The sequence below is a fragment of the Petromyzon marinus genome (genome assembly GCF_048934315.1).
Source record: "Petromyzon marinus isolate PM22_M1 ecotype Great Lakes invasive population chromosome 77 unlocalized genomic scaffold, UKy_Petmar_22M1.pri1.0 chr77_unloc.2, whole genome shotgun sequence".
Taxonomy (NCBI): domain Eukaryota; kingdom Metazoa; phylum Chordata; class Hyperoartia; order Petromyzontiformes; family Petromyzontidae; genus Petromyzon; species Petromyzon marinus.
The window spans coordinates 440,250-465,500 of record NW_027422622.1 but is presented as its reverse complement, the minus strand read 5'-3'; the positions used below and the strand labels follow the sequence as shown (position 1 = coordinate 465,500).

The 25,251-nt window shown below is 57.8% G+C and overlaps 1 protein-coding gene and 1 long non-coding RNA gene across 2 annotated transcripts; both read left to right on the top strand.

Annotated features, from left to right (window-relative positions):
* Positions 1-455: 455 nt before the first annotated feature.
* LOC142908228 (uncharacterized) lies at positions 456-4,824 on the top strand. The gene is made up of 2 exons (XR_012931644.1): positions 456-1,146; positions 1,230-4,824. It is a non-coding gene; the product is annotated as an uncharacterized LOC142908228 (long non-coding RNA).
* A 5,484-nt stretch (positions 4,825-10,308) lies between these two features.
* LOC116958398 (uncharacterized) lies at positions 10,309-23,029 on the top strand. Its single transcript, XM_032980974.2, has 4 exons — positions 10,309-10,531; positions 12,289-12,342; positions 16,072-16,149; positions 21,047-23,029. The coding sequence occupies exons 1-4, from the start codon at positions 10,321-10,323 to the stop codon at positions 21,346-21,348; spliced, it is 645 nt and encodes a 214-aa protein (XP_032836865.2). The 5' UTR covers positions 10,309-10,320; the 3' UTR covers positions 21,349-23,029.
* Positions 23,030-25,251: the final 2,222 nt, after the last annotated feature.

Here is a 25,251-nt window from a genome sequence, read left to right as displayed (position 1 = left end):
ACGCCAACGCCAACGCCGACACCACCGCCACCACGCGGCCGTGGGCAGCCCGTCGCAAAGTAGTCCCTACCGGTCCGGCGTCACCGGCTCCTCCACGTACCCCTCCGCCGGCGCCGCCCAGCAAAGCAGCCCCTACCGGTCCGGCGTCACCGGCTCCACCGGCGTCACCGGCTCCTCCACGTACCCCTCCGCCGGCGCCGCCCAGCAAAGTAGTCCTCCGCGGGGTTCGGCGTTTCCCTCGACCGCGGCGGCGGCGGCGTTTGCCTTGGCGGCGGCGGCGGCGGCGGCGGCGTATCCCTCCGCCGGATACTCGCCCTACACGGCGGCGGCGGCGGCGGCGGCGGGGGTCGGGTGGCTGGGCGGGGCGGGGGGCGCTGTGGGGGGGGGCGCTGTGGGGGGAGGCGTGGTGGGGGGAGGCGCGGTGGGGGGAGGCGTGGTGGGGGGAGGCGCGGTGGGGGGAGGCGTGGTGGGGGGAGCCGCGGTGGGGGGAGCCGTGGTGGGGGGAGCCGTGGTGGCACCACAGGACTTTGGTGGAGGGGGACAGCAGCCCCACCACCACCATCATCATCAGCATCATCACTCCCAGCAGCAGCTTTGAGTTTTGGAGGTGGTGAGGGTGAGGGTCAGTTGAGGGTGGGGGTGAGGGTGAGGGTGGGGTGAGGGTGGGGTGAGGTTGGGGTGAGGGTGAGGGTGAGGTGGGGTGAGGGTGGGGTGAAGGTGCGGTGAGGTGAGGGGCCCACAGGACTTTGGTTAGTTGGGGGCAACTCACCACTCACCCACTCACCACTCACTCACCACTCACCCACTCACCACTCACTCATCGCTCACTCACCACCCACTCAACGCTCACCACCCACTCACCACCCACTCACCACTCACTCACCACCCACTCACCACCCACTCACCACTCACCACCGATCACCCAACACCACAACCACCAGCAGCTTTTGAGTGTGGAGGGTGCCATGGTGAGTGTGTGGGTGAGGGTGTGGATGAGGTGTGGGTGAGTGTGTGGGTGAGGTGTGGGTGAGGTGTCGCAAGGAGGGACATTTGTTGTTGTTTATAATGTTGTTTATAATGTTGTTGATAATGTTGTTCGCGATGATGAATCAGTTTTCAAAAGGCGAATGGTTAAACACCCCCCAGGTAGCCTCTAGCAGGGGGGGCAAGTGCTGCTAGTAGCGAGTAGCACCACCTATGATGCACACACACAGACAAAGCTCCCCCAGGTAGCCTCTAGCAGGGGCTGTAGGGGCAAGTGCTGCCAGTAGCAGGCCTTCATCAGGCTGCTACTGCTCGCTGCTGAAAGCCCTTGCCCCTGACAGCCCTTGCTAGAGGCTACACGGGGGAGCTTTGTCTGTGTGTGTGTGTGTGAGCGAGTGAATTGATGCTGGCTGGGTGGGTATCTGTTTGGGATATTTCTGCTGATCAGGTAAAACAGACACACACAATATGCCGGTTTCCGCTGTTCCGTCAACGTTTTGATGATTGGGTCTCTTAGCCTTAGAGCTCCTCCTGACTGTAACGTTCTTACGAATCTGCCCCATATTCCCTTGCGTGCCCGTCTAGACGTGTACACACATATATATACACACCACGTGTGTGTGTGTAGTGTATACACAATGTGTATACGTTGTGTATACACTACACACAGTCACCGCATGCTTAGGCAGCTTCCGTTCGGCCAGATAGAGGTTGGCTAAACGGGCCCGGCACGGGCTGGAGAAGAGACGGAGTGATGGGTGAGTGGGTGAGTGATGGGTGAGTGACACGGGCTAGAGAAGAGATGGAGTGATGGGTGAGTGGGTGGGTGAGTGACACGGGCTAGAGAAGAGATGGAGTGATGGATGGGTGGGTGGGTCGGTGAGTGACACGGGCTGGAGAAGAGACGGAGTGATGGGTGAGTGGGTGGGTGAGTGACACGGACTGGAGAAGAGACGGAGTGATGGGTGGGTGGGTGAGTTACACGGGCTGGAGAAGAGACGGAGTGATGGGTGAGTGGGTGGGTGAGTGACACGGGCTGGAGAAGAGACGGAGTGATTCAGCTTACGGGATGACGTGGAGCTGAGTGGACTTGCCGATGACCGGTACCGGCGGTGTCAAGATCGGCCTCTGTGGATGATGAGGCTCGTGAAGGACGCTGCTACTGCTGCTACTGGACAGCTGGAGGCAGTCGCCCTCCAACAACAACAACAACGGAGGGCGGAGGAGCGACGCTCACAACAACGGGCGGAGCGCCGGGCGGATAAAACACAGCGAGTTGGCACAGGTGGTGCATCAGCCAGTCATCTCAGTCAGTCCGACCCGTGGCACCTTGCTGGGTCTGCCCCGTGACCTCCAGCCAGCGGGCCTTCGACAATTCACGTGGCCTTAACGTGCACCTAGCCTGGCACAGGCGTCGTGGTGACGTCACAGCCACTTCGTGCTGAGTGGCGGTTGTTGATGCGAGTCTACGTGTGTGTGTGTGTGTGGTGAGCTCTCCGCTGCACTACCAACCCGGTTGACCCGAGTTTGATTCCCGCTCAAGGCCAACACCGCCAGTGGCGGCGATCATCTGAACCGGTCCTGGGCCTCCCCTAGGTCGACTCGGCCTCAACTAAAAACCTGGTGCGGCGCGTCAAATCGCCGCCACGAGGGGAGACAAAGGCGGCCGGGCGTGGTGCTGGGCCACCCACCCCGTCGTGTGCCACCGTGCCGGCCTTCATAGCTGCTGCTGCTCGCTAACAGCGCTAGCCCCCGACGGTCTGTTACAGGCTGCACGGTGGGGTGGGAATCGTGTGTGTGTGCGTGCGTGTGTGCGTGTGTGTGCGTGCGTGTGTGCGCGTGCGTGTGCGTGTGTGCGCATGCGTGTGCGTGTGTGCGCATGTGTGTGTGTGCGCGCATGCGTGTGTGTGTGTATGTGCGTGTGTGTGTGTGCGCGCATGCGTGTGTGTGCGTGTGTGTGTGTGCGTGTGTGTGTGCGTGTGTATGTGCGTGTGTGTGTATGTGTGTGTCTGTGTGTGCACGGTATCTCACAGGAGGCCTGACTGCTCAGTGACAGGAGTTGAATTGGTGACAATCGAATGCAATAAAATCTCCCTGTGCCTCTTGTGGTGGTGGTGGTGGGGGGGGGGGGGTGATCCCCCCCCACTCATCCCCTACCCCCCCCACTCATCCCCTGCCCCCCCCCCACTCATCCCCTGCCCCCCCCAACTCTCTCCCCCCCCCCTTTCCCCCCACCCCCTTATCTGGGATGTGCGTGTTGAGTTTGAGAAGCCAGATCATAGAGACAGACTGCTGTCCCTCTGTCATCGAGGCTGAGTGATGTCCCTCTACCATACAGGTCTATGAGATTGGTGATGTCGCTGGATCTCTGAGAGATCTCGCTGGATCTCTGAGAGATCTCGCTGGATCTCTGAGAGATCTCGCTGGATCTCTGAGAGATCTCGCTGGATCTCTGAGAGATCTCGCTGGATCTCTGAGAGATCTCGCTGGGTCTCTCAGAGATCTCGCTGGATCTCTGAGAGATCTCGCTGGATCTCTGAGAGATCTCGCTGGATCTGAGTCATGTCGCTGGGTCTCCTAGACCTCTGTGATGTCGCTGGGTCTCCTAGATCTCTGAGCGGTGTTGCTGGGTCTCCTAGATCTCTGTGATGTCCCTGGATCTCCTAGATCTCTGTGATGTCGCTGGGTCTCCTAGATCTCTGTGATGTCGCTGGGTCTCCTAGATCTCTGAGTGGTGTTGCTGGATCTCCTAGATCTCTGTGATGTCGCTGGGTCTCCTAGATCTCTGTGATGTCGCTGGATCTCCTAGATCTCTGTGTGGTGTCGCTGGGTCTCCTAGACCTCTGTGTGATGTCGCTGAATCTCCTAGATCTCTGTGATGGCGCTGAATCACCTAGATCTCTGGGCGGTGTTGCTGGATCTCCTAGATCTCTGTGATGTCGCTGGGTCTCCTAGATCTCTGTGATGTCGCTGGGTCTCCTAGATCTCTGTGATGTCGCTGAATCACCTAGATCTCTGAGCGGTGTTGCTGGATCTCCTAGATCTCTGTGATGTCGCTGGGTCTCCTAGATCTCTGTGATGTCGCTGAATCACCTAGATCTCTGAGCGGTGTTGCTGGGTCTCCTAGATCTCTGTGATGTCGCTGGATCTCCTAGATCTCTGTGATGTCGCTGGATCTCCTAGATCTCTGAGCGATGTTGCTGGGTCTCCTAGATCTCTGTGATGTCGCTGGATCTCCTAGATCTCTGTGATGTCGCTGGATCTCCTAGATCTCTGTGATGTCGCTGGATCTCCTAGATCTCTGTGATGTCGCTGGGTCTCCTAGATCTCTGTGATGTCGCTGGGTCTCCTAGATCTCTGAGCGGTGTTGCTGGATCTCCTAGATCTCTGAGCGGTGTTGCTGGGTCTCCTAGATCTCTGTGATGTCGCTGGATCTCCTAGATCTCTGTCATGTCGCTGGCTCTCCTAGACCTCTGAGTGATGTCGCTGGGTCTCCTAGATCTCTGTGGTGTCGCTGAATCACCTAGTTCTCTGAGTGGTGTCGCTGGATCTCCTAGATCTCTGTGATGTCGCTGAATCACCTAGATCTATGCGCGGTGTTGCTGGATCTCCTAGATCTCTGAGCGGTGTTGCTGGATAACCTTCCCCATCGTCCCCACCGATCAATCAAAACCAAAAAAAGAGTGGACGACAAAGAGGACGTCTACTAAAACCGATTGTAGTAAGTGACAATTATTGTTATTATTCTGACAATTTTCGTTCCGTTATTTCGTGTAAAGTTGCCGTTATTTTGTGTAAAGTTGCCGTTATTTTGTATAAACGCAATGGCCGTTTTGTCGAGCAGTGTGTGTGGTTGTGTGTTGGTGTGTGTGTGTTGGTGTGTGTGTGTTGGTGTGTGTGTGTTGGTGTGTGTGTGTGTGTTGGTGTGTGTGTTGGTGTGTGTTGGTGTGTGTGTGAGTGGGTGGTTGTGTGTTGGTGGTTGTGTGTGTCGGTGTGTGTGGTTGTGTGTGTGTGGGTGGTTGTGTGTGTCGGTGTGTGTGTGAGAGTGTGTGGTTCTGTGTGTGTGGTTGTGTGTTCTGTGTGTGACAGTGGGTGGTTGTGTGTGTGAGTGGCTGGTTGTGTGTGTGTGTGACAGTGGGTGGTTGTGTATGTGTGGTTGTGTGTGGGTAGTTGTGTGTGAGTGGTTGTGTGTGAGTGGCTGGTTGTGTGTGGTTGTGTGTGTGTGGTTGTGTGTGGTTGTGTGTGTGTCGGTGTGTGTGTCGGTGTGTGTGTGTGGTTGTGTGTGTTGGTGTGTGTGGTTGTGTGTGTGTGAGAGTGGGTGGCTGTGTGTGTGTGTGGTTGTGTGTTGGTGTGTGTGTGAGTGGGTGGTTGTGTATGAGTGGTGTGTGTGGTTGTGTGTGTGGGTGGTTGTGTGTCTGTGTGTGAGTGAGTGGGTGGTTGTGTGCGTGTGGTTGTTGGCAAGTGCTGTTAGCAGCTACTCGCTACTAGCAGCACTTGCCCCTACAGCCCTGCTAGAGGCTACCTGGGGGGGCTTTGTCTGATAGGCACGGGTCACGTGATGGGAATGACGCCGTCTGGGATCCGTTTTGGCGAAAACACCGCGGAGTCCACGTGGCGACATTGGCGGTGGTGGGTGGGGGTGGGGGGTGAGTAGGGGTGTGTGTATGTAGGGGTGTGTGTGTGTGTGTAGGGGTGTGTGTGTGTGTAGGGGTGTGTGTGTGTGTAGGGGTGTGTGTGAGTAGGAGTGTGTGTAGGGGTGTGTGTGTTTAGGGGTGTGTGTGTGTGTAGGGGTGTGTGTATGTAGGGGTGTGTGTGTAGGGGTGTGTGTATGTAGGGGTGAGTGTGTGTAGGGGTGTGTGTATGTAGGGGTGAGTGTGTGTAGGAGTGTGTGTGTAGGGGTGTGTGTATGTAGGGGTGTGTGTGTGTAGGGGTGAGTGTGTGTATGTAGGGGTGAGTGTGTGTGTGTGTAGGGGTGTGTGTAGTCCGGCAAAACAACCCCCTACCTCCTTGTGGTGCCGGACGGGCAACTCTGTCGTGGACAGTGCTGTGGGGGGAGATCCAATTTTGATTGGCTCCTCCCCTCATGGCATATGTGTCCACCACAGGAGCTAAACGGGGGCTCTGGACGGGTGCGAGGGGCTGGTAACCCCTTCACCTTCAATTAATTACCACGAAACCACGAGTTAAACTGAAATATGTAACTAATAAGCTTGTGCCGGAGGCCCCGGGGGGCCAGGCGTCTATGACGTCTCCTGGCCAAACCCCAATTGGCGGAGCCAGGAGATTGAATACCTACCCTCGGGGCTACTCCAGAAACAACGAAAAGCCACTACGGGTGGCCACGTGGAATGTTCGAACGCTCACTGCAGAGGAGAGGCTGCCACTCCTCTGTCGGGAGCTGGACCGGTACCGCCTGGATCTATGCGGCATTCAGGAGGTCCGGTGGACCGGCTCTGGCTCCTGCCACCATGAGGGGTGGACAGTCCTCTACTCGGGGCAGCAGACTGCCAAACAACAGGGTGTGGCTCTTCTTTTGAACAAAAGAATGAAGGGGGCGTGGGAGCGTGGCGGTGAGGTGTGGGAAGCTGTAAGCCCCAGGCTACTTTGGGCTCGCCTTCCCATCAACCAGAGGCGAGGAATGGTGGTCGTGGTTACTTATGCCCCCACCGAAGATGAACATCCGTGGAGGGATGCAGGCAAAGCCGATGAGTCAGATGCCTTCTATGACCTCCTGTCACAGGTGCTGGCTAAAGTGGCCCCTCGGGATAGAGTTATCATGTTGGGTGACTTCAATGCCCGAGTTGGTCATGATACTGGCACCTGGTCTGGAGTGATTGGAGGGCATGGGCCAGATCAGCTCAATAACAATGGTAGGAGGCTGCTAGATTTTTGTGCAGCCCATGGGCTTGTAATTACCAACACGCTGTTCCGGCATCGGCGCATCCACACAACATCATGGATGCATGCCGGGTCCAAGCAAGAACATCTGCTGGACTACATAGTGACGGACGAGCGAATGCGAGCCCATGTCCTTGACACCAGGACCTACCGTGGAACTGATCTGCCCTCTGACCATCGACTAGTCATCTGTAAGATGCGCCTGCCATTCTTCCACTCCGGTGGTGGGTGTACACCCAGGACCCCATTCTAACCTAAAGTGGCCTGGTCTTAGTTATCTGATGAAAGTGCAAGCGAGAATTTCATCATCGCTTGCGGCTGGGATTGGCATCGTCCCCGACTCCTCCTGATGTCGAGGGTAAATGGGCGAGGTTTAGGACTGTGACTCATGCAGCTGCTTTAGGTACGCGGTCCAGACCTCCCCAGAGACCCTGGCTGACAGAGGAGGTGTTCAGGATGGTTGAGAAAAAGCGACAGGCCCACTGTCATCGGCTACAGAATCCCACGTCAGAGAATGAGGAGGCTTACCGCAGCCTTCGCTCGGAGGTTCGGAGAGCCGTGAGGCGCTGCAAGGATGGGTGGTGGTCGCGGGTTGCTGAGGAGATGGAGTCTGCCTCAGTGGCCCGTGATCACAAATCTCTATTTAACTCCATCAAAAAGGTAACCTGCAGCGCCACACCTATTACCATCATTAGGGGAAAAAACGGTGATCCAATCTCCGACCCCCAGGAACAGGTTTGCAGATTTGCTGAGCATTTCTGTGAGGTCCTGGGGGAGGGAAAATCCCTCAGCCAGGAAAACATCGTGGCACAAAGTGAGGATGACCCTGCTGAGGCTGCGGTGCCTCAAATATTGGAAGAAGTCACCCCCTGTGAGTGGCTGGTTGAGGTGCCATCTGTTGAGGAAGTACTGAAGGCGATCCGGAGTCTGAGACCAGGAAAGGCAGCGGGCAGAGATTATCTCCCAAGCGGAATGCTGAGGGAGGGTGCCGTTTGTGCACTGATTGCCCTATATGACATCTTAACAACAGTCTGGACCACTGGACGGGTTCCGCAGGATTGGAAGGATGCCCTGGTGGTCCCCCTTTTTAAGAAGGGGGACCGCACAGACTGTAACAACTACAGGGGCATCTCACTCCTCAGTGTGCCGGGAAAGGTCCTGGCAAGGATTATTCAGCATCGCCTTGCCAGGCACGCTGAGGAGAGGCTTGCGGAGCCCCAATGCGGTTTCAGGAAAGGGCGGTCCTGCACAGATGCCATGTTTTCTGTCCGTCTGCTACAGCAGAGGTGTAGGGAATTCCAACAAGACCTACATCTCTGCTTTATTGACCTGGTCAAGGCCTATGATACCATCAGTAGGCCTGGGCTCTGGGTCGTTCTTTGTGCTTTTGGAGTACCTGACCCTCTGCTCACGATCATTAAGGACCTTCATGATGGTGAGCGGGCCCGGGTAAAACTACGTGGCCGGGAGTCAGAGCCATTCCCTGTACACCTTGGGGTGCGACAGGAATGTCCTCTGGCTCCCACATTATTTAACATCTATTTTGACCACGTAGTTCGTGAAGCCTTCAATAGCTGTACCGGGGGAATCTCCATATGGTACAGATATAATGGGAGGCTGATCGATGCCCGGGTGCGGTCAAGGGATGGCTCCCTATTGCTCAACCACGTTATGTATGCTGATGATTTGGTAATAGCTGCTCAGTCAGAGGAGGAGTTGGAGACGCTGCTGCTGAGACTGGAGCGTGCCACTAAGAGGTGGGGCCTTACCATCAGCCCCACCAAAACTAAGCACCTGCCTGGGTATTTTGTACCATCGGACACTCCACCCCCACAACTCCCAATCGGTGATGGGGCAGTTGTGGAGAGAGTGGAGAGTTTCCCATACCTGGGCAGTGTGCTTATGACTGGCTCCAGTTTAACAGCAGAGGTCTCACTCCGAATCAGTCGAGCGGCAATATATTTTCATCGGTTGCGTAACGCTGTGTGGAAGCTACCTGGTCTGTCGCTCCGCACTAAGCTTCAGGTCTTCTCGGCCACGGTCATTCCCTCCCTTCTCTACGCTTGCGAAACGTGGACCCCCCTAATGGAACATCTTCGCCGGTTAGAAACATTTAGGCTGGCCTGCCTACGATCCATCCTGGGTTTGACCAGACTGGATTGTGTGAGGAGCTCACAAATCCTTGAAAGATCTGGGCAAGGTCCCATCGGTGAGCTCCTCCGGCGGGGAAGGCTGCGATGGCTGGGTCATGTAGCCCGCATGCCCAGCCACCGCATGCCGAAACAGCTTTTGTTCGGCCGGATCGAGGGGGCTAAGCGGGCGCGGCACGGGCTAGAGAAGAGATGGAGTGATGTGGAACGGGAGGACGTCGAGCTGAGTGGACTTGCCGATGACTGGCACCAGCGGTATCAAGATCGGCCTCTGTGGAGGAGGCTCGTGAAGGACGCTACTGGGCTGTTGGAGGCAGTCGCCCTCCAACAACAACGGAGGGCGGAGGAGCGACGCTCACAACAACGAGCGGAGCGCCGGGTAGCTAAAGCACAGCAGGTTGGCACAGTAGGGGGCACAGGTGGTGCATCAGCCAGTCATCTCAGTCAGTCGACCCGTGGCACCTGCTGGGTCTGCCCCGTGACCTCCTGCCAGCGGGCGTTCGACACCTCACGTGGCCTCAGGGTGCACATAGCCTGGCACAAGCGTCGTGGTGACGTCACCGACACTTAGTGGCGAATGGCGGTTGTTGTTGTTGTTGTAGGGGTGTGTGTGTGTGTAGGGGTGAGTGTGTGTAGGGGTGAGTGTGTGTAGGGGTGAGTATGTGTAGGGGTGTGTGTGTGTGTGTAGGGGTGTGTGTGTAAGTGTGTCTGTGTAAGGGGACCGGTAGTGTAGCGGTTAGCGCGCTGCGCTATGAACCTGGCGACCCGGGTTCGATTCCCGCTCACGGCCAACACCAGTGACGATTATCTGAACCGGTCCCGGGCCTCCCCTAGGTCGACTCAGCCTCAAATGAGTACCTGGTGCGGTGTGTAAACATTGCCACTAGGGAGACAAAGGCGGTCGGGCGTGGTGCTGGCCACCCACCCCCTCGTGTACCGTTCCGGCCTTCATAGGTGCTCGCTAACAGCACTTGCCCCTACAGTCTGTTCAGGCTATATGGGGGATCTTTGTCTTTTTTTTGTGTGTAAGTGTGGGTGTAGGGGTGAGTATGTGTAGGGGTGTGTGTGTGTAGGGGTGAGTGTGTGTAGGGGTGTGTGTGTAAGTGTGTGTGTGTAGGGGTGTGTGTGTAAGGGGACCGCACAGACTGTAACAACTACAGGGGCATCTCACTCCTCAATGTGCCGGGAAAGGTCCTGGCAAGGATTATTCAGCATCGCCTTGCCAGGCACGCTGAGGAGAGGCTTGCGGAGCCCCAATGCGGTTTCAGGAAAGGGCGGTCCTGCACGGATGCCATATTTTCTGTCCGTCTGCTACAGCAGAGGTGTAGGGAATTCCAGCAAGACCTACATCTCTGCTTTATTGACCTGGTCAAGGCCTATGAACCCGACGACCCCAGTTCGATTCCCGCTCACGGCCAACACCGCCAGTGATGATTCTCTGAACCGGTCCTGGGCCTCCTCTAGGTCAACTCAGCCTCATATGAGTACCTGGTGTAGCGGTAAACATCACCATACTCACTCACACACTCATCCACACTCACATACTCACCCACACACTCACTCACACACACACTCACATACTCACACAAAGTCACACACTCACACTCACTCACTCACTTACACACTCACTCACACACTCACACACTCACTTACACACTCACACACACACTCACACACCCACTCACTCACCACTCTTACTCACCACACTCACCACACTCACTCACCACACTCACCACACTCACTCACCACACCCACTCACCACACCCACTCACTCATCCACACTCACACACTCACCCACACACTCACTCATTCACACACACATACTCACACAAAGTCACACTCACTCACACACTCACACACCAACTTACACACTCACACACCCACTCACACATACACTCACTCACACACTCACTGACTCACACCCACTCACCACGCTCACCACACCCACTCACCACACTCACTCACCACACTCACCACACTCACCACACCCACTCACTCACCACTCTTACTCACCACACTCACCACTCTCACCACACTCACTCACCACACTCACCACTTTCACTCACCACTCTCACCACACTCACTCACCACTGCCACGTTTCACGTCCTCCCGATCGCTCTCGCCACGTAAACAGGGTCCAGTAGCTGCACACACACAGACACAGACACGCAGACACACACACAGACACACACACACAGACACACACACACAGACACACACACACAGACATACACACAGACACACACACACACAGACACACACAGACACACAGACACACACACAGACACACACACACAGACACACATACAGACACACACAGACACACAGACACACACACAGACACACACACACAGCCCCCCCCACCTCAACCCCCCCCCCTCAGATTTCACGTCCAAGTCCGAGTGTGGTGCCTGCCACTTCACAGCAGCAACACCAACAACTACAACAACAACTACAACAACTACAACAACAACTACAACAACTACTACAACAACTACAACAACTACTACAACAACTACAACTACTACAACTACAACTCGCACTCCGTCTCTCTCACTCACTCGCAGTCCGTCTCTCACTCACTCTCTCACTCACTCCATCTCTCACTCTCTCTCTCCGTCTCTCACTCTTTCACTCTCTCCATCTCTCACTCACTCACTCTCTCTCACTCTCTCACTCACTCTCTCTCTCCGTCTCTCACTCTCTCTGTCTCTCAATCACTCCGTCACTCACTCTCTCACTCACTCCGTCTCTCACTCTCTCACTCTCTCACTCACTCCGTCTCTCACTCACTCCGTCTCTCACTCTCTCACTCACTAACTCTCTCACTCACTCTTCTCTCTCACTCACTCTCTCACGCTCTCACTCTCTCTCTCTCTCCATCACTCACTCTCTCCGTCTCTCAATCACTCCGTCACTCACTCTCTCACTCACTCCGTCTCTCACTCTCTCTCTCCGTCTCTCACTCTTTCACTCTCTCCATCTCTCACTCACTCTCTCTCACTCTCTCACTCACTCTCTCTCTCCGTCTCTCACTCTCTCCGTCTCTCAATCACTCCGTCACTCACTCTCTCACTCACTCCGTCTCTCACTCTCTCACTCTCTCACTCACTCCGTCTCTCACTCACTCCGTCTCTCACTCTCTCACTCACTAACTCTCTCACTCACTCTTCTCTCTCACTCACTCTCTCACGCTCTCACTCTCTCTCTCTCCATCACTCACTCTCTCCGTCTCTCTCCCCATCCTCGTCCCAGGAGTATCTCCGCTTGCGAGCGGAGAGTTGGAGGTGATAAGCAACGAGAGACGAGGTGAGGGTGATGGTGGTGATGGTGGTGGTGGTGATGGTGATGATGGTGATGGTGGTGATGGTGGTGATGATGGTGGTGGTGATGATGGTGGTGGTGGTGGTGATGGTGGTGATGGTGGTGATGATGGTGGTGGTGGTGATGGTGGTGATGATGGTGATGGTGGTGATGATGGTGGTGATGGTGGTGGTGAGGGTGGTGGTGATGGTGGTGATGGTGGTGGTGATGGTGGTGATGATGATGGTGGTGATGATGGTGGTGGTGGTGATGGTGGTGATGGTGGTGATGATGGTGGTGGTGGTGATGGTGATGGTGGTGATGATGGTGATGGTGGTGATGATGGTGGTGATGGTGGTGGTGAGGGTGGTGGTGATGGTGGTGATGGTGGTGGTGATAATGGTGATGGTGGTGGTGATGGTGGTGATGGTGGTGATGATGCTGGTGGTGGTGATGGTGATGATGGTGATGGTGGTGATGATGGTGATGGTGGTGGTGATGGTGGTGATGGTGGTGATGGTGGTGATGATGGTGGTGGTGGTGATGGTGATGATGGTGATGGTGGTGATGATGGTGATGGTGGTGATGGTGGTGATGGTGGTGATGATGGTGGTGGTGGTGGTGATGGTGATGGTGGTGATGGTGGTGATGGTGGTGATGGTGGTGGTGGTGATGGTGGTGATGGTGGTGGTGATGGTGGTGGTGAGGGTGGTGGTGGTGAGGGTGGTGGTGGTGATGGTGGTGGTGATGGTGGTGATGGTGGTGATGATGGTGGTGATGGTGATGGTGGTGATGGTTGTGATGGTGATGGTGGTGATGATGGTGGTGGTGGTGATGGTGATGATGGTGGTGATGGTGATGGTGGTGGTGATGGTGATGGTGGTGATGGTGGTGATGATGGTGATGGTGGTGATGGTGGTGATGGTGGTGGTGGTGATGGTGGTGGTGATGGTGGTGAGGGTGATGGTGGTGATGGTGGTGGTGATGGTGATGGTGGTGATGGTGGTGATGGTGGTGGTGATGGTGGTGATGATGATGGTGGTGATGATGGTGGTGGTGGTGGTGATGGTGGTGATGATGGTGATGATGGTGGTGGTGGTGATGGTGATGGTGGTGATGATGGTGATGGTGGTGATGATGGTGGTGATGGTGGTGGTGAGGGTGGTGGTGATGGTGGTGATGGTGGTGGTGATGGTGGTGATGATGATGGTGGTGATGATGGTGGTGGTGGTGGTGATGGTGGTGATGATGGTGGTGGTGGTGGTGATGGTGATGGTGGTGATGATGGTGATGGTGGTGATGATGGTGGTGATGGTGGTGGTGAGGGTGGTGGTGATGGTGGTGATGGTGGTGGTGATGATGGTGATGGTGGTGATGGTGGTAATGGTGGTGATGATGGTGGTGGTGATGGTGATGATGGTGATGGTGGTGATGGTGGTGATGGTGGTGATGATGGTGGTGGTGATGGTGGTGATGGTGGTGATGGTGATGGTGGTGATGGTGGTGGTGATGGTGGTGATGGTGGTGATGAGGGTGGTGGTGGTGATGGTGGTGATGGTGGTGGTGATGATGGTGATGGCGGTGATGATGGTGGTGGTGATGGTGATGGTGGTGATGGTGGTGATGGTGGTGGTGATGGTGGTGATGATGGTGGTGGTGGTGATGGTGATGGTGGTGATGGTGATGGGGGTGGTGATGGTGGTAATGGTGGTGAGGGTGATGGTGGTGATGGTGGTGGTGATGCTGATGGTGGTGGTGGTGATGGTGGTGATGGTGGTGGTGATGGTGGTGATGATGATGGTGGTGATGATGGTGGTGGTGGTGATGGTGGTGATGGTGGTGATGATGGTGGTGGTGGTGATGGTGATGGTGGTGATGATGGTGATGGTGGTGATGATGGTGGTGATGGTGGTGGTGAGGGTGGTGGTGATGGTGGTGATGGTGGTGGTGATGGTGGTGATGATGATGGTGGTGATGATGGTGGTGGTGGTGGTGGTGATGGTGGTGATGGTGGTGATGATGGTGGTGGTGGTGATGGTGATGGTGGTGATGATGGTGGTGATGATGGTGGTGATGGTGGTGGTGAGGGTGGTGGTGAGGGTGGTGGTGATGGTGGTGATGGTGGTGGTGATGATGGTAATGGTGGTGGTGATGGTGGTGATGGTGGTGATGGTGGTGGTGATGATGGTGGTGGTGGTGATGGTGATGATGGTGATGGTGGTGATGGTGGTGATGGTGGTGGTGGTGGTGGTGGTGATGGTGATGGTGGTGATGGTGATGGTGGTGATGGTGGTGATGGTGGTGATGGTGATGGTGGTGGTGGTGATGGTGGTGATGGTGGTGGTGATGGTGGTGATGGTGGTGGTGAGGGTGGTGGTGGTGATGGTGGTGATGGTGGTGGTGATGGTGGTGATGGTGGTGATGATGGTGGTGATGATGGTGGTGGTGGTGATGGTGATGGTGGTGATGGTGATGGTGGTGGTGATGGTGATGGTGGTGATGATGGTGATGGTGGTGATGGTGGTGATGGTGGTGGTGGTGATGGTGGTGGTGATGGTGGTGAGGGTGATGGTGGTGATGGTGGTGGTGATGGTGATGGTGGTGATGGTGGTGATGGTGGTGGTGATGGTGGTGAGGGTGATGGTGGTGATGGTGGTGGTGATGGTGGTGATGGTGGTGATGGTGATGGTGTTGATGGTGGTGATGGTGGTGGTGATGGTGGTGATGGTGGTGATGGCGATGATGGTGGTGGTGGTGGTGATGGTGGTGATAGTGATGGTGATGGTGGTGATGGTGGTGGAGATGGTGGTGATGGTGGTGGTGGTGGTGGTCGTGATGGTTATGATGATGATGGTGGTGGTGATGGTGGTAATGGTGGTGATGGTGATGGTGGTGATGGTGATGATGGTGATGGTGGTGATGATGATGATGGTGGTGATGGTGATGATTCTGCTGCTGATGATGATTCTGTTTCTGCTGCTGCTGATGATGATTCTGCTGCTGCTGATGATGATGTTTCTGCTGCTGATGATGATTCTGCTGCTGCTGATGATGATTCTGCTGATGATGATCATTCTGCTGCTGATGATTCTGCTGCTGATGATGATGTTGATTCTGCTGCTGATGATCATTCTGCTGTTGCTGCTGATGATTCTGCTGCTGCTGCTGATGATGATGATCATCATTCTGCTGCTGCTGATGATGATTCTGCTGCTGATGATGATTCTGTTGCTGCTGATGATGAATCTGCTGCTGCTGATGATGATTCTGCTGTTGCTGCTGCTGATGACACTGCTGCTGATGATGATGATTCTGCTGCTGCTGATGATGATGACACTGCTGCTGATGATGATGATTCTGCTGCTGCTGATGATGATGACACTGCTGCTGCTGCAGATGATTCTGCTGCTGCTGATGATGATGATTCTGCTGCTGATGATGATGATGATTCTGCTGCTGATGATGACGATTCTGCTGATGATGATGATTCTGTTGATTATGATGATTCTGCTGGTGATGATGATGATGATGATTCTGATGATGATGATGATGATTCTGCTGCTGATGATGACGATTCTGCTGATGATGATGATTCTGCTGATGATGATGATTCTGCTGCTGATGATGATTCTGCTGATGATGATCATTCTGCTGCTGCTGATGATGATTCTGCTGCTGATGATGATGATTCTGCTGATGCTGATGATGATGATTCTGCTGCTGCTGATTCTGCAGAAGCCATGGATCAGAACGAGTTTGAGGCGGAATATTTCGACAAATCTGACTACTACGGTGTAGAGGATGCAGCGCAGAGTGAGGAGACACACGGGGAGAGACACACGGGGAGACACGGGGAGAGACACGGGGAGAGACGGGGAGAGACACGGGGGGAGAGATACGGGGAGACACGGGGAGAGAGATACGGGGGGAGACACGGGGAGACACGGGGGGAGACACGGGGAGACACACAGGGAGACACGGGGAGACACGGGGAGACACACGGGGGGAGACACGGGGAGACACGGGGAGACACATGGGGGGAGACACGGGGAGACACGGGGAGACACACAGGGAGACACGGGGAAACACGGGGAGACACACGGGGGGAGACACGGGGAGACACGGGGAGACACGGGGAGACACGGGGAGAGACAAGGGGGGAGACACGGGGAGACACGGGGAGACACGGGGAGACACGGGGAGAGACAAGGGGGGAGACACGGGGAGAGACACGGGGGGAGACACGGGGAGACACCGGGAGAGACACGGGGAGACACGGGGAGAGACACGGGGAGACACGGGGAGACACGGGGAGATACACGGGGGGAGACACGGGGAGACACGGGGAGAGACACGGGGAGACACGGGGAGAGACACGGGGAGACACGGGGAGAGACACGGGGAGAGACGGGGAGAGACACGGGGAGACACGGGGAGAGACAAGGGGAGAGACACGGAGAGACACGGGGGGAGACACGGGGAGAGACACGGGGAGAGACGGGGAGAGACACGGGGAGACACGGGGAGAGACACGGGGGGAGACACGGGGAGACACGGGGAGACACGGAGAGAGACGCGGGGAGACACGGAGAGAGACGCGGGGAGACACGGGGAGACACGGGGAGACACGGGGAGAGACACGGGGAGACACGGGGAGACACAGGGAGAGACACGGGGAGACACGGGGAGACACGGGGAGAGACACGGGGAGAGACACGGGGGGAGACACGGGGAGACACGGGGAGAGACACGGGGAGACACGGGGGGAGACACGGGGAGAGACACGGGGAGACACGGGGGGAGACACGGGGGGAGACGGGGAGACACGGGGAGAGACACACAGGGAGAGACACGGGGGGAGACACGGGTAGAGACACGGGGAGACACGGGGAGAGAGACACGGGTAGAGACACGGGGAGACACGGGGAGAGAGACACGGGGAGAGACACGGGGAGACACGGGGAGAGACACGGGGAGAGACACGGGGAGACACGGGGAGAGACACGGGGAGAGACACGGGGAGACACGGGGGGAGACGCGGGGAGACACGGGGAGACACGGGGGGAGACGGGGAGACACGGGGAGACACGGGGGGAGAGACACGGGGAGAGACACGGGGAGACACGGGGAGAGACACGGGGAGACACGGGGAGACACGGAGAGAGACACGGGGAGAGACACGGGGAGACACGGGGAGACACGGAGAGAGACACGGGGAGACACGGGGAGACACGGAGAGAGACACGGGGAGACACGGTGAGACACGGGGAGACACGGGGAGAGAGACACGGGGGGAGACACGGGGAGACGCGGGGAGAGACACGGGGAGACACGGGGAGAGACACGGGGAGACGCGGGGAGAGAGACACGGGGGGAGACACGGGGAGACACGGGGAGAGACACGGGGAGACACGGGGAGAGACACGGGGAGACACGGGGAGACACGGGGAGAGACGGGGAGAGACACGGGGAGACACGGGGAGAGACACGGGGGAGAGACACGGGGAGAGACACGGGGGGAGACACGGGGAGAGACACGGGGAGAGACACGGGGGGAGACACGGGGAGAGACACGGAGAGACACGGGGAGAGACACGGGGAGAGACACGGGGAGACACGGGGAGAGACGGGGGGAGACACGGGGAGACACGGGGGGAGACACGGGGAGACACGGGGAGACACGGGGAGAGACACGGGGAGAGACACGGGGAGACACGGGGAGAGACGGGGGGAGACACGGGGAGAGACACGGGGAGAGACACGGGGGGAGACACGGGGAGAGACACGGAGAGAGACACGGGGAGAGACACGGGGAGAGACGGGGAGAGACACGGGGAGACACGGGGAGAGACACGGGGGGAGAGACACGGGGAGACACGGGGAGACACACGGGGGTAGACACGGGGGGAGACACGGGGAGACACGGGGAGACACAGGGAGAGACACGGGGAGACACGGGGAGAGACACGAGGAGAGACACGGGGGGAGAGACACGGGGAGACACGGGGAGAAACACGGGGGGAGACACGGGGAGACACACGGGGGGAGACACGGGGAGACACGGGGAGAGACACGGGGGGAGAGACACGGGGAGACACGGGGAGACACTGGGAGACACGGGGGGAGAGACACGGGGAGAGAAGGGGGGAGACACGGGGGGAGACACGGGGAGAGAGACACGGGGGGAGACACGGGGGGAGAGACACGGGGAGAGACACGGGGAGAGACACGGGGAGACACGGGGGGGGGAGACACGGGGAGAGACACGGGGAGACACGGGGGGGGGAGACACGGGGAGAGAGACACGGGGGGAGACACGGGGGGAGAGACACGGGGGGAGACACGGGGAGACACGGGGAGACACGGGGAGAGACACACGGGGGGAGACACGGGGGGAGAGACACGGGGAGAGACACGGGGAGACACGGGGAGACACGGGGGGAGAGACACGGGGAGAGACACGGGGAGACACACGGGGAGAGACACGGGGAGAGAGACACGGGGAGAGAGACACGGGGAGAGAGACACGGGCAGAGACACGGGGAGACACGGGGAGAGACACGGGGGGAGACACGGGGAGAGACACGGGGGAGACACCGGGAGAGAGACACGGGGGGAGAGACACGGGGGGAGACACGGGGGGAGACACGGGGAGAGACACGGGGGAGACACGGGGAGAGACACGGGGAGAGACACGGGGGGAGACACGGGGAGAGACACGGGGGAGACACGGGGGGAGACACGGGGAGAGACACGGGGGGAGACACGGGGGGAGACACGGGGAGAGACACGGGGGAGACACGGGGAGAGACACGGGGAGAGACACGGGGAGAGACACGGGGAGAGAGACACGGGGAGACACACAGGGAGAGACACGGGGAGAGACACGGGGGAGACACGGGGAGAGACGGGGAGAGACACGGGGGGAAAGACATTGATGATGGTGATGATGGTGAATGTTTGTGCACAACACAAATACATACCACCACCACTACCACTCACCCCCACCACTCACCCCCACCACTCACCACCACCACCACTCACCACCATTCCTCACCACCACTCCTCACCACCACCATCCCCACCACCACCATCCGCACCACCACCATCACCACCACCACTCACCACTCTTCACTCACCACCACTCACCACTCTTCACGCACCACCGCTCACCACCACCACCACCACTCACCCCCATCACCACCACTCACCACCACTCACCCCCACTTCTCACCACCGCCACCACTCACCACCACTCACCCCCACCATCACTTACCCCCATCACCACCACCACCACTCACCACCACCACTCACCACCACTCACCACCACCACCCCCACCACCCGCACCACCACCACCACCACCACCACTCACCACCACTCACCCCCACTACCACTCACCACCACCACCACCCCCACCACCACTCACCACCACTCTTCACTCACCACCACCACTCACCACCACCACTCACCACCACTCACCACCACCACACACCACCACTCACCACTCACCCCCACTCACCACCACCACTCACCACCACTCACCACCACTCACCACTCACCCCCACCACCACTCACCACCACCACCACCCCCACCACCACCACCACTCACCCCCACTCACCACCACCACCACTCACCCCCACTCACCACCACCACCATCACCATCACTCACCACCACTCACCACCACTCACCACCACTCACCACCACCACCACCACCCCCACCACCACCCCCACCACCACCCCCACCACCACCACCACCCCCAACCACCACCACCACCACTCACCACCACCTCCACCACACTCCACTCACCACCACCACCACACCCCACCACCACTCACCCACTCACCACCACCCACCCCCCACACCACCCCCCCCACCCACCCCCCACCACCACCCACCCACCCACACCCCACCACCCCCACCACCACCACCACCACCACCACCCCCACCACTCACCCCCACTCACCACTCACCACCACCACCACTCACCACCACCACTCACCACCACCACCACCACCACTCACCCCCACCACCACCACCACCCCCACTCACCACCACCCCCACCACTCACCACCACCACTCACCACCACTCACCACTCACCCCCACTCACCACCACCACTCACCACCACACACCACCACTCACCACTCACCCCCACCACCACTCACCACCACCACCACCCCCACCACCACTCACCCCCACTCACCACCACCACCACCACTCACCCCCACTCACCACCACCATCACCATCACTCACCACCACTCACCACCACCACTCACCACCCCCACCACCACCCGCACCACCACCACTCACCCCCACTCACCACCACTCACCACTCACCACCACCACCCCCACTCACCACCACTCACCACCACCCCCACTCCCACCACCCCCACCACTCACCACCCCCACCCCCACCACCACCACCACTTTTCACTCACCACCACCACCACTCACCACCACCACCACCACTCCCACCACCACTCACCACCCCCACTCACCACCACTCTTCACTCACTACCACCACCACCACCACTCACCACTCACTACCATTCACCACCACCACTCACCACTACCACCACTCACCACCCCCACCACCACTCACCACCCCCACTCACCACCACTCACCACCACCACTCACCACCACCCCCACCACCACCACTCACCACCACCCACCACCACCCCCACTCACCACCACCCCCCCACCAGGCCCGCGAGCTTGTGCCAAGGGTCGCACCAAGCGTCAGTCCCAGGAGAACTCAAACCGCCCGGTGCCGGCCGGACATGAGCGCAAGATAGCGGACAAGCTACAGCGAGCCCACCACAACGCCAGCCACATCGCCTCCGGCCCCACCAGCTCCACCACCGCCAGCTCCACCACCGCCAGCTCCACCACCGCCAGCTCCACCACCACCAGCTCCACCACCAGCTCCACCGCCGCCGCTGCTGTTCCCAGCGGGCGCCGTGGTCACGCCAAGTCCACCAGGGGCGACTCAGCGGTGACCGAGTGACCCTGAGGCTGTGCGTGGGGGGGTGGTGGTGGTGGTGGGGGTGGTGGTGGGGGTGGTGGTGGTGGTGGTGATGGTGTTGGTGATGGTGTTGGTGGTGATGGTGGTGGTGATGGTGGTGGTGGTGATGGTGTTGGTGGTGATGGTGGTGGTGATGGTGGTGGTGATGGTGATGGTGGTGGGTGGTGGTGATGGTGTTGGTGGTGATGATGGTGATGGTGCTTGCCACCCACCACCCTCTGTCTGTGCCACGGTGCCTGTAGCCTTCATTAAAAGTGCTCGCTAACAGCACTTGCCCCTACAGCCCTGCTAGAGGCTACCTGGGGGAGCTTTGTCTGTGTGTGTACATCATAGGTGGTGCTACTCGCTACTAGCAGCACTTGCCCCTACAGCCCTGCTAGAGGCTACCTGGGGGAGCTTTGTCTGTGTGTACATCATAGGTGGTGCTACTCGCTACTAGCAGCACTTGCCCCTACAGCCCTGCTAAGGCTACACGGGGGATCTTTCTCTTTGGTGGTGATGATGACGATGATGATGGTGATGATGATGATGTGCAATGATGACCAGGATGAGAAGTAAAACTCGTGGCGAGGAGACAGACCGGGCTCACCGCAGGTCCAGAGACCACACAGGGTATGAGTTCGAGTCCAGGATTACGTTGGGAATCGGACTCAGTTGCTGGCCCAGGTGTCTCTGAAAAGTGTTCCAGAGTGAACTCTAGAAACACCGAGAGAGAGAGAGACACCCAGACCCAGGGCTCGAACCCAGACTCTCAGTGTCTCTGACACGGCCATCGTGAACCCCCTGAGAGAGACCCAGACCCAGGGCTCGAACCCAGACTCTCAGTGTCTCTGACACGGCCATCGTGAACCCCCTGAGAGAGACCCAGACCCAGGGCTAGAACCCAGACTCGCAGTGTCTCTGACACGGCCACTGTGAACCCCCTGAGAGAGACACCCAGACCCAGGGCTTGAACCCAGACTCTCAGTGTCTCTGACACGGCCACTGTGAACCCCCTGAGAGAGAGACACCCAGACCCAGGGCTAGAACCCAGACTCTCAGTGTCTCTGACACGGCCACTGTGAACCTCCTGAGAGAGAGAGAGAGACACCCAGACCCAGGGCTAGAACCCAGACTCTCAGTGTCTCTGACACGGCCACTGTGAACCCCCTGAGAGAGAGAGACACCCAGACACCCAGACCCAGAGCTTGAACCCAGACTCTCAGTGTCTCTGACACGGCCACTGTGAACCCCCTGAGAGAGAGAGAGACACCCAGACCCAGGGCTTGAACCCAGACTCTCAGTGTCTCTGACACGGCCACTATGAACCCCCTGAGAGAGACACCCAGACCCAGGGCTAGAACCCAGACACTCAGTGTCTCTGACACGGCCACTATGAACCCCCTGAGAGAGACACCCAGACCCAGGGCTAGAACCCAGACTCTCAGTGTCTCTGACACGGCCACTGTGAACCCCCTGAGAGAGACCCAGACCCAGGCCTTGAACCCAGACTCTCAGTGTCTCTGACACGGCCACTGTGAACCCCCTGAGAGAGACACCCAGACCCAGGGCTTGAACCCAGACTCTCAGTGTCTCTGACACGGCCACTGAGTGTTGATTTTCGTCTTCTCGTTGTTTTGCATCGGAAATGTTTTACGTCTTCATTAAAGCACCGCTGTCATTCTGCCGTGGTAAATACGGATTGTGTTGAGTGAGTGGGTGGATGGGTGAGTGAGTGAGTGGGTGAGTGAGTGGGTGAGTGGGTGGGTGAGTGGGTGAGTGAGTGGGTGGGTGAGTGGGTGAGTGAGTGGGTGAGTGGGTGAGTGAGTGGGTGGGTGAGTGAGTGAGTGGGTGAGTGGGTGGGTGAGTGGGTGGGTGGGTGGGTGAGTGGGTGAGTGAGTGGGTGGGTGAGTGGGTGAGTGGGTGGGTGAGTGGGTGAGTGAGTGGGTGAGTGAGTGAGTGGGTGGGTGAGTGGGTGGGTGAGTGGGTGAGTGAGTGGGTGAGTGGGTGGGTGAGTGGGTGGGTGAGTGGGTGAGTGGGTGGGTGAGTGGGTGAGTGGGTGAGTGAATTGGTGAGTGGGTGAGTGAGTGAGTGGGTGGGTGAGTGAGTGTGTGGGTGAGTGAGTGAGTGGGTAAGTGAGTGAGTGAGTGGGTGGGTGAGTGAGTGAGTGGGTAAGTGAGTGAGTGGGTGGGTGAGTGGGTGAATGGGTGGGTGAGTGGGTGAGTGAGTGGGTGAGTGGGTGGGTGAGTGGGTGGGTGAGTGGGTGAGTGGGTGAGTGGGTGGGTGGGTGGGTGAGTGGGTGAGTGAGTTAGTGGGTGAGTGAGTGGGTGAGTGGGTGGGTGAGTGGGTGAGTGAGTGAGTGGGTGATTGAGTGAGTGGGTGGGTGAGTGAGTGGGTGGGTGAGTGAGTGGGTGAGTGAGTGGGTGAGTGAGTGAGTGGGTGAGTGGGTGAGTGAGTGAGTGGGTGGATTGATGGATGAGTGAATGAATAAGTTCTTGAGTGCGTGAATGAGTTACTGCTTGAGTGGGTGAGTGAATTGGTGAGTGAATTGGTGAGTGGGTGAGTTAGTTAATTAGTGTGTGAGTGAGTGAATGTGTGTGAGAGTCTGTGAGTCTGTGAGTGTGTATCTATCTGTGTATGTGTGGTGTATGGGTGTGTGTTAGTGAGTGAATGTGTGTGTGTCTGTCTGTGCGTGTGTGTGGTGTATGGGTGTGTGTGAGTGAATGTGTGTGTGGTGTATGGGTGTGTGTGAGTCAGTGTGTGTGTATGTGAGTCAGTGTGTGTGTCTCTTTGTGTGTGTGGTGTCTGTGTGTGTGGTGTATGGGTGTGTGTGAGTGAGTGAATGTGTGTGTGTCTGTGTGTGTGGTGTATAGGTGTGTGTGTGAGTCAGTGTGTGTGTGTGTATGTGAGTCAGTGTGTGTCTATCTATCTGTGTGTGTGTTGGTGTCTGGGTGTGTGTGTGTGAGTCAATGTGTGTGTGTGTCTATCTGTGTGTGTGTGTCGTGTATGGGTGTGTGTGAGTCAGTGTGTGTGTCTATGCCGAAACAGCTTTTGTTCGGCCGGATCGAGGGGGCTAAACGGGCGCGGCACGGGCTAGAGAAGAGATGGAGTGATGTGGTACAGGAGGACGTGGAGCTGAGTGGACTTGCCGATGACTGGTACCAGCGGTGTCAAGATCGGCCTCTGTGGAGGAGGCTCGTGATGGACGCTGCTACTGGGCAGTTGGAGGCAGTCGCCCTCCAACAGCAACGGAGGGCGGAGGAGCGACGCTCAGAACAACGAGCGGAGCGCCGGGTGGCTAAAGCACAGCAGGTTGGCACAGTAGGGGGCACAGGTGGTGCATCAGCCAGTCATCTCAGTCAGTCGACCTGTGGCACCTGGGTCTGCCCCGTGACCTCCTGCCAGCGGGCGTTCGACACTTCACGTGGCCTCAGGGTGCACATAGCCTGGCACAAGCGTCGTGGTGACGTCACCGCCACTTAGTGGCGAATGGCGGTTGTTGTTGTGTCTATGTGTGTGTCTATGTGTGTGTGTCTATGTGTGTCTGTGTGTGTGGGGAGCGGTGGTGTAGGCGTGGCTAGCCCTACGCTGCTCACGGCCAACACCGTGTGGGGGCGCGGCGTCCAACCCCTACGCAGACACACAGACACACACAGACACACACACAGACACACACACACAGACACACACACAGACACACACACACAGACACACACACAGACACACACACACAGACACACACACACACACACACAGACACACACACAGACACACACACAGACACACACACAGACACACACACACACAGACACACACACACACAGACACACACACACACAGACACACACACAGACACACACAGACACACACACAGACACACACACAGACACACACACAGACACACAC

What these genes read in the sequence shown, in the direction of transcription:
- LOC116958398 (XM_032980974.2), top strand. Translation starts at nt 10,321, where the DNA reads ATGCCATATTTTCTGTCCGTCTGCTACAGCAGAGGTGTAGGGAATTCC. An exon ending in GATAAGCAACGAGAGACGAG is followed by an intron (nt 12,343 to 16,071) that starts GTGAGGGTGATG and finishes CTGATTCTGCAG; the next exon opens with AAGCCATGGATCAGAACGAG. An exon ending in TGTAGAGGATGCAGCGCAGA is followed by an intron (nt 16,150 to 21,046) that starts GTGAGGAGACAC and finishes CCCCCCCACCAG; the next exon opens with GCCCGCGAGCTTGTGCCAAG.